This window comes from Mandrillus leucophaeus, unplaced genomic scaffold (assembly GCF_000951045.1).
Source record: "Mandrillus leucophaeus isolate KB7577 unplaced genomic scaffold, Mleu.le_1.0 Scaffold260, whole genome shotgun sequence".
Taxonomy (NCBI): domain Eukaryota; kingdom Metazoa; phylum Chordata; class Mammalia; order Primates; family Cercopithecidae; genus Mandrillus; species Mandrillus leucophaeus.
In genome coordinates this window covers 2,536,036-2,545,655 of record NW_012102699.1, presented here as the reverse complement: position 1 = coordinate 2,545,655, position 9,620 = coordinate 2,536,036, and the positions used below count along the sequence as shown (strand labels likewise).

The 9,620-nt window shown below is 41.5% G+C and overlaps 1 protein-coding gene across 1 annotated transcript in view; it reads left to right on the top strand.

The window, feature by feature from the left end:
* The window catches only part of PCSK5 (proprotein convertase subtilisin/kexin type 5), a 485,048-nt gene extending 481,770 nt beyond the window's left edge, over window positions 1–3,278 (top strand). The window contains exon 38 of the mRNA XM_011984097.1: window positions 2,869–3,278. Coding sequence (XP_011839487.1) covers window positions 2,869–3,278 — 410 coding nt within the window. The remainder of the gene's footprint in view (window positions 1–2,868) is intronic.
* Window positions 3,279–9,620: the final 6,342 nt, after the last annotated feature.

The window sequence follows — 9,620 nt, the reverse complement described above, 5'->3', positions numbered from 1 at the left end:
CTTCTTTCTTTTCCTTCCTTCCTTCTTTCCTTCCTTCCTTCCTTTTGTCTTCTTTCTTTCTTTCCTTTCTTTCTTCCTTTCTTTTCATCTTTTTTTTTTTTTTTTTTTGATGGAGTCTCACTCTCACCCAGGCTGTAGTGCAATGGCACCATCTCGGCTCACTGCAACCTCTGTCTCCCAGGTTCAAGCGATTCTCCTGCCTCAGCCTCCAGAGTAGCTTGGATTACAGGCATGCGCCACCACACTCGGCTAATTTTTGTATTTTTAGTAGAGACAGGTTTCACCATGTTGGCCAGAGTGGTCTCGAACTCCTGACCTCAGGTGATCTGCCCGCCTCAACCTCCCAAAGTGCTGGGATTACAGGTATGAACCACCGCATCTGGCTTGATCAGCATTTTCAGTTGGGTTTTAAGTATCATCTTTCCAAAAACATTTTCCTGCTTTCAGCTTTCCTAACCCCATGAGCAGCTGGTTTTCCCTGTTCTTCAGACACACCTACCTTCAGGGTCTGATTGCTAGTATCCATTCTGTATCAGCTAAGAATAATAACCCTCACAACATTAACGCCTTTAAATGAAACCAGAAGTTTGTGCATGTTGCATGCAGAGTTTCTGAAAGCCTGTTCCAACTAAGAACTATCTTGTCAGCTCTTCTGGTCCCCCTGCAGCTCTTGAAGAGCCACCTGCGGCAATCTGCAAAAGTCTAAATGCTCTTGATTACCTGATCCTTCTTTACAGAGACACTCTGCCCCTTCAAGGAAACCATATCACAGAGGCTAACCCTGACTCTGCAGATCTGGGATGGAGAATAGTAAGCAAGCCATGACTGCATATGGCACCCTAGTAATTGAAACAACATCGAAAGGTTTTTATATTGATTCTACTGCTTCAGGCAGTGTTTATCTCACAGTACCACACACAGATTGCTTATCAATCTCTCCATTGCTTTAATGTTTTCTCCAGGGAAAAATTCTGTGCTGAACTTGCTAATGATGAATGTAATAATGATAGGGCTGTTACTTTAGAAGAAGAAAGTTGGCTTGATAGGTAAAATCCCATGAGAATGAAAATTATGATAAAGTAGAAAACTTGTTTCTCACTAGCAAAAAAGAAAGAGAAATACACAGTCATGATGAATCAGATCTAATTGGTCAATATTTAATAAGCAAAAATCATTGCACCTTGGCAGCAGTGTTATATTTATTTATCTAGTGTGTAGAATGTACCTAGAATTGTTCATGAAATTATCCCCTGAACAAGAGAGATCCAAGAGGTTCAACAAATATTTATGAAAAACCTACGTGTATCTCAGCCTGTACATCCAACATGGCCTGATAGTTTTTTTCTCTGGTTCTTTCATACTCCCATGTGGTGGGTTACAGAATAGAAAAAAAATAGACATACTACCCAAATCATACCACCTGGATAAATGAATAAGTAAGAAAAATGAGCTCATCCTCATCACTAAAGTTACAGTTGAATCTTTCCTTCCATGAAACTGTTTTGGTTACTCCATATTCTCAATCAAGGCATCAAAACAAAGGCTGATGGATGACAGGGATTGGCGCTCTGGATTTCAAAAATCTTAATAATGGCTGGGTGTGGTGGCTTATACCCCAGCACTTTGGGAGGCCAAGGGTGGATCACCTGAGGTCAGGAATTCAAGACCAGCCTGACCAACATGATGAAACCCCATCTCTACTAAAAATACAAAAGTTAGCCAAGCATGGCGGTGTGCACCTGTAGTCCCAGCAACACAGGAGGCTAAGGCACGAGAATTGCTTGAGCTTGGGAGACAGAGGCTGCAGTAAGCCGAGCTATTGTGCTACGGCACTCCAGCCTGGGCGACAGAGAGATACTCCATCTCAAAAAAAAAAAAGAAAACAACTCTTAATAATGATAGAAAAGAATTCCCTATCATTCAAGTTGATAGGATTTAAAGATGGTACTTCTTTTTCTGCCAGGCTAGGAGCATAAAACTCCAAGAAGCCAAAGAACACTTGTCAGAGCCTTTTGTCCTAATGTCTTTAGACCGTACCATGGAGCTAAGATTCCTGGATTTGAATTCTGATTGCTCCACAAATAAGGTCTTGTCTCTGACAATGTGACAAGTCACTTCCTCTCAATGGACTTTAGTTCCCTCAAATGTCAAACAACAAATTGGCCTAAGTCATTTCTAAGGCCCCACATGGCTCTCAGAGTCAGTAGTTTTATAAATTATCTGCTCTTGCCCTTAAGTGGTGGGACAGTCATCTTGGCCCAGGCTTAAGGGTACCTTGGGAGAGGACTCAGTCTTAGAAAAGAAGTTGGAATTGGGAAAGAAAATAGAGCATTTAGCAATAACTAAAGCTTGGTCCAAGATGAAATATTTTCTTAGGAGGGAAATAGAAGAATCAGTTGATAAGGCTGGACACTTGGTGACTGACCTATGAGGTACGGGGATAAGGGAACTCCCTTTGGATGGCAAACTGACCTTCTTTCTAGAAGGATTTATTGGCTTCATCAGACATAGGCTAGGATTCTCACGGGGTACATACTCCAATTTTATACAGTGGTATGCCTTCTAGGAAAATTAGAGACAGGCTGGGTGCAGTGGTTCACGTCTGTAATCTCAGCACTTTGGGAGACCAAGGTGGGAGGATCTCTTGAGCCCAAGAGTTTGAGACCAGCCAGGGCAACATAGTGGGAAGCTGTCTCTACAAAAAATTAAAATTAAAATTAAAAAAAGAGGAAAATCAGAGACAGTGATTCTACCATTTTCAATTTTTAAAATAAAGGTGAAATTCTTTACTTCAGAATCTAATTTTCTCTATTCTATTTCTTCCACTTTTTCCCTCTTGCCTCTTCCCTTGGGATCTTCCTCCAACAGAAGAGTGCATCCTTCGAACAAGCAAGGTTAGGCCTGCAGCTGAGCACTTCAAGACAGCTCTATTCATCACCTCCTCCGTGATGCTGGCGCTTCTGCTCGGGGCAGCTGTGGTCGTGTGGAAGAAATCTCGCGGCCGAGTCCAGCCAGCAGCAAAGGCCGGCTATGAAAAGCTGGCCGACCCCAACAAGTCTTACTCCTCCTATAAGAGCAGCTATGGAGAGAGCACCAGCTTTGAAGAGGATCAGGTGATTGAGTACAGGGATCGGGACTATGATGAGGATGACGATGATGACATCGTCTACATGGGCCAGGATGGCACAGTCTACCGGAAATTTAAGTATGGGCTGCTGGATGACGATGACGAAGATGAGCTGGAATACGATGACGAGAGTTACTCCTACTACCAGTAAACAGGCACCCCCCCACCACCACCATTCCACTCTCAGGCATGCCTGTGAGCATCGCTGTTTTTGGTTTTATCCCCACACCAGGCTGATGTGTGAGTGTTTCTATTTGTCTTCTTTAACCATGAATCCAACCAGAATATGTGAGAATGATGAAATACTTTGTTCTTTTGAGTGGCTAAACTCAATTAACAGTTCCTGTTCAACCGTAATTGAAGAGCAAGCATAAAATTCAGAGGAATTTTCCTCAAAATAATGTGTCAAGACACAAAAATGCAGGAAGTGAAAACAAATGAGATTTGTACAAACTCTTCTACGTGATTGAAAAAAAAAAAAAAAAAAGGACAGTAGATCTACAGAAATTCTGCTTCCAAGCTGCGTTGTGGAGGTGTCTGCTGCCTCCTGGTATCCTAACTTTTCTTTATCTAATTTTGGGGATAATGGAGGTACAAAGGAGTTGTTGGTTTGGTGGTGTTTTTCTCCCCTTTAGCTGTCTTTAGGCAGAGATTTGTTTTGTAAGGGCCAAGAAAAGAGAGCTCTTATCAATTGACTCCAGGCCACCCCTGGTGAGCAGAAGAGACCACCTGGGCTGGGCTGCTCAGGACCTACTTGAGATAAGGGAAGAAAAGAGAAGGTGCATCATAGCTGAGGAGCCATGAGGTCCCCAGGCCCTAGTTCCTCCACAGGAATCCACAGTCACAACGATTCTAAAGGCAGAACAAGCCCAGCGAAAAAGAAATCACTGAGTTTTCAGTAACTGCACCCTCATGATTTTCCGGGTACTTTTCGCCTAGGAGTCGCCTGGGATGTCATCAGCTAAGACATCAAATAATAAAAGAAAAATGGCAGTGTGAACCTAACATAAAATGGAATAAAATGACAAACACTTCATCTACTCTAAAAAATTCAGAGCTTTCCTTCGTCAACAACCCATCACAAAACCGTGGGCTCTCCATAGAAAGAGTTGGAATAGAGTCTAACGTGGAAAAAAAAAATCCCAATATGCTGCTCACAAGCTGTACTCTGGCTGCTGACCAGCCTTCCAGCACCGCTCATCACTATGATTTTTGTTTCTAGACTTCCTAGGCTTCCCTTTTTCCATTCTTCTGTCAAGTGTGTTCTTGGATTCATGTACCTGAGGACAGTTTTTCTCCAGATTGTAACACAGAGAGGGGCTCTGGCTATGCAAAATGATGTTGGCACGGTCTTACAGATTTCCTTGTCAAAGCAGACCTTATGGGCAGTACTAGGAATGGAGCACCAGAAAGCAAAAGTGACACTTTCAGAGAATGATGATAATTATAATCTATTGCACACCTACTACCAGATAACAAGCTAAGTAATTCCCCCCAAAAAATGCCCCACTTACGCATTTTGGTACTTAACCATACTCCCATGAGGTTGGTATGGTTATTATTCTGTTCTTGTAGGAAACCTAAGGCTTACTAGAGGTTAGATAACTAGCCCAAGGTCATGCAAAGCTCATCAAGATTCAAGAAAAAAGAATGACCACCCTAAAGCATGTGTTCTTGTAACTATGCTACTGACATAAGGTGGGAAAATAAGCATCCTAAATATAAAGGCAAGCCTATTATTTTAGTCTATGATATCAATTTTATCTTTACTAAATTCATGTATTTTCTTTTTTTAACATAATGTATGACTGACACAGAAAATCTTTATGAAGAAGTCTTCAGTTTACTAAAGGCTTGTGTTTCTTTAGAGGAAAGCTCTTAAAACAGGGCTGACAAACAGTCTCTGGAAAGAGGCAGCTAGTAAGTACATTAGGCTTTCTTGGCCAGAAAGTCTTGTGATAACCACTCAGCTTTGCTATTGTAGCATGAATGCAGCTGGTACATAATGGATGAGTGAACTGTGCTTCAATAGAACCTTATTTATGGACACTGAAATTAGAACTTCAGATAATTTTATTCTTCTTTTGATTTTTTTCAACCTTTTAAAAATTTAAAAATGCAAAAACTGTTCTTAATTAACAGCATTACAAGAACAGGTGGTGGGTCGGATTTGGCCAACAGGCTATACTTTGCTGACTTTATCTTTAAAACACTTTTCAGAGATCATACACATACATGTATGATATGCCTTCAAAATTTTTGATCATTTAAAATTATCTCCTTGGCCAGGCATGGTGGCTCATACCCGTAATCCCAGAACTTTTGGAGACTGAGGCAGGCAGATCACCTGAGGTCAGGAGTTCGAGACTAGCTTGGCCAACATGGTGAAACCCCATCTCTACTAAAAATACAATAAAAAGCTGGGCGTGTTGGTGCACACCTGTAATCCCAGCTACTCAGGAGGCTGAGGCAGGCGAATCACTTGAGCCCGGGAGGCAAAGGTTGCAGTGAGCTGAGATGGCACCAGTTCACTCCAGCCTGGGTGACAGAGCAAGACTCTGTCTCAAAAAAAATAGCTAAATAAATAAATAAATAAAATTATCTCCTTGCCAGGAGTGGTGGTTCGTGCCTGTAACCCCAGCACTTTGGGAGACTGAGGCAGGAGGATTGCTTGAGCCCAGGAGTTCGACATCAGCCTTGGGCAACATAGTGAGACCCCCATGTCTACAAATTTTAAAAGTTAGCCAGGCTTGGTGGCAAGTGCCTGTAGTCTCAGCTACTCAGGAGGCTGAGGTGGAAGGATCACTTGAACCCCGGAGGTCAACGCTGCAGTGACCTGTGATCTTGCTATTGCACTTCAGCCTGAGTGACAGAGCTAAGACCCTGTCTCAAAATAAATACATAACATTATCTCTTCAAAATGTATCTGAAGCCCTGATAGTTCTCCTTTCAATCCTTAGAAATATATAAAAATATATGCACGATAGCCATCATATCAATGGAAGACTTTCTCATCTCTGTAGTTGCAGTTAGCTTACAAAAACAAGCAATTTTGCTTATACTTTGTTGTTCATCTTCCATGATAATTCTAAAGCTCTGATAGACTGAGTTTGACATTTCTTTCTGTAAACTAGAAATTGTTTTCTATGAAAAAAAATCTGTGTTTATGATACACAGTTAAAGATTGGTTGAGGCTGAGATGAACTTCAATACTAAGAAAAATTGTGGTGTTCCTCTATGTGGCCTGCAATGAAAAGAAGGTTCATGCTTGTGTATTGAGGTTTGACATCTTTCCTTCTTTGTTTTTAGTCATGCAACGTCATTCTCAGATGGCTTTTGAATACTATGCTAATGACTATCTAAATAGATAAATATGTGGTTGGAAAACAAAGTCACCTTTTAGTTTTCTGCTTGTAAATCACTTGGAAATATTAAGAGAATCCTTGTAGACTGGAAACACACCAAGAGGCTGGGTAAAGCATGGAAGGTTCTAGTTAATAGAAAGTAATATTAAAATTGGAAATAAAATTAAATCAAGACCAGATAATTCTATGGAGACTTATTTATTAAAGAACTATTTCTGAGCATTTTTATGTGATTAGCATTACATTTTACCGAGTAACAGATACACAACAATAACAGTGCTATTTTTTTCTCCTTTTTATCTACCTACACCCGAAGTCCAAGCTAGCCTTATCAATTCTGAATTTTGTCTCCTAAAAATCAGCTCAATCTGTCTTTCTGTCTCATCAGCACTGACTCAGTCTAAGGGAGGAGACCACTCCTCATACTGTCTTATGCCCAATTTCTGCCTCCAAAGAAAGAAGTAGTAAAAACTAAAAGGCAGAAATGAAATCCACAGGCAGACAGCCCGGTGCCACGCCCTGGGCCTGGTAGTTAAAGATTGACCCCTGACCTAACCGGTTATGTTATCTATAGATTCCAGACATTGTATGCAAGAGCATTGTAAAAATCCCTGTCCTGTTCTGTTCCGTTCTGATTACCGGTGCATACAGCCCCCAGTCACGTACCCCCTGCTTGCTCAATCCATCACTACCCTCTCACGCTTAGAGTTGTGAGCCCTTAAAAGGGACAGGAATTGCTCACTCGGGAGCTTGGCTCTTGAGACAGGAGTCTTACCGATGCTCCTGGCCGAATAAACTGCTTCCTTCTTTAACTCTGTGTCTGAGGAGTTTTGTCTGCGACTTGTCCTGCTACACATCAGGCCCTCAGTGTTTCTCATCCAGACCACTCATACTTCTTCCTGAAGTATTGTGCAACTTTAATCTCTTTTACTTTTTCTCCTGGTGTATTTTCTACCCTGCCATCAAAGGTCATTTCTAAACTTCTTCAGATAATCCCATTCCAGGGTCCCCGTCACCCACAGTATTTATGACATTCAAAACTTTGCTACATATGGCCACTGGCTCTGTCTCTGAACTTATCATCCTCAATTTCCTGGCCCCCTCCTTACTTCCTAGCTTCTTCATTATGCTCCAGCAGTACTGAATTGCTTCTACGTTCTCCAGGATAATATCCTGCTATCTTATGCCCTTGGGCACATATTGTTTACTCTCCTTGGAATATTCTTCTCCCACCTTAACCAGCTGGAAATTCCTAACCTTCCTTGAAAAGTCACATTTCCTTATAACCTGATTTTTGAGAAAGTTAATCACTTTCTCCCATCTCTGCTACCTAGATACTCTGTGCCTATAGTTTTTCATATCACCTTGTGATGCAATTGTTAGATTACAAAGCTGTATCCACTGAAAGACTAGGTACTCCGAGAGGCAGCTACTGTTTCTTTTCTAGAACCCAGCACACTGCCCAGCAATTGCTTAAAAATCAAGAATGACTGGTAGAATTGAATTTTAAGAAGACAAGACTCAAAGATAGGGAGAAATTATCTAGGCCCTACATTGTATATGCAGTGCACTCCTGTTTAATCCTGATAGTAAATGGTAAGGAGGGGAGGAGGTGGTGCCAGTTAAGCATGAAATAGCTACAAATTAGAGCATACAGATGTGGCTTCATGGAAAGATTTGTGCTTGGACTTAATTTGAAAAAGAGGATGGAGGCAGGATTCTTTGAAGAAGGCACTGGAGTTTACCTTACTTTTATGATAATAATTATAACAATCAATTACCAAGTATTTGTTAAGTGTCTAGCATGTGCCCAGCACTATTCTAGTTACTGGAAAAACAGCAACTGGGATCCATCAGATTTGAGGCCTCATGGAACTTTCAATCTAGTTGATACAGGAGCTAGAAAGAAATTATTTAGGCAGATAGTAAGGGTAAGAGAGTCCTCGATAAGGTTTCCTTTTAATAAAAAGCAGCCCAAAAAATCAAGGTGCAGGCATAGATAAGCAAGCTAAAAGCATCCATAGGTAACTGCCAGCAGCTGTGCCAATAGAAAAGGGATACCTGGAAGGCAGGTATATTCAGCACGGAGATTCTCTTTTTCCTTTTCTTTGTCACCACATGTGCAGTAAAAAAGCAGACAACATGGCACCAGCCAGGTACAGACCCCATCTGCATAATCAAAGATTAGGGTGGGATAGCCATCTTCTTTGCACACTATGCAAATGGAACGTCTGGTCCGACCAACCTCTCCGGCCCTGTGTAAATCAGACACCACCTCCTCAAGCTCCTCTACAAAATCCCATGCATTTCACCATGAAACCGGAAGACCCACTCGGCCGCGCCTCTCTCTCTGCAGGAGAGAGCTATTCTCTTTTTCTTTCCCCTGTTAAATCTCTGCTCTTAAATTCACTTCTTATGTGTCCGTATCCCCGATTTCCCTGGCGTGAGATGACGACCTTCGGGTATTTACCTCAGACAATGATGCTGCTTTATAGTTAGGGAGAAAACAGCTACCCTGTTTAATGACATCTATGGGCCAGGCATGGTCTTTGGCACTTCACTCATATGATGATCTTATTGACTCCTTACAACACAAATGCTATAAGGTGAGTAATATGATCCCTCTTCACGAATGAGGAAGGGAGGCTCAGTGATGATACTTAAAGTGCTCTAAGTCAAAGTGTCTGCAAATGGTCAAACTGGAATTTGAATCTAGGACTCTCTGATTCATGTTTTTTCTGCTCTACCACTCGGCCGTTATGCAAAGAATTAGCCTAGCCTTTGTCGGTAATCCCTGAACCCTATTTTGGGATTAGTTTGAGCTGGGTGGAATTTACTATAATGGTGAGTCATCACAAGGCAATACCAGTGAGGTCCTAAAGGGAGCCTGCAGTTCAGGTGCACAATCTCATCTAGAGGCACGGAGATGAGGCTCGGTAAACAAAGAAGTAAGTTTAGGTGACTGTAAATATTAATGCTGTGTAACTATGTTTCAACCCACTAAAAAGTATTCATGAGAGGTTCTAACCCACAAAAGAAAAAATAGCTGAAGAATTATGAATTTCCAAATGTGGATTCAGAGGTGGCATCAACTGGAGGTAAAATATTTAGAAAAACTAAAGGTAAAG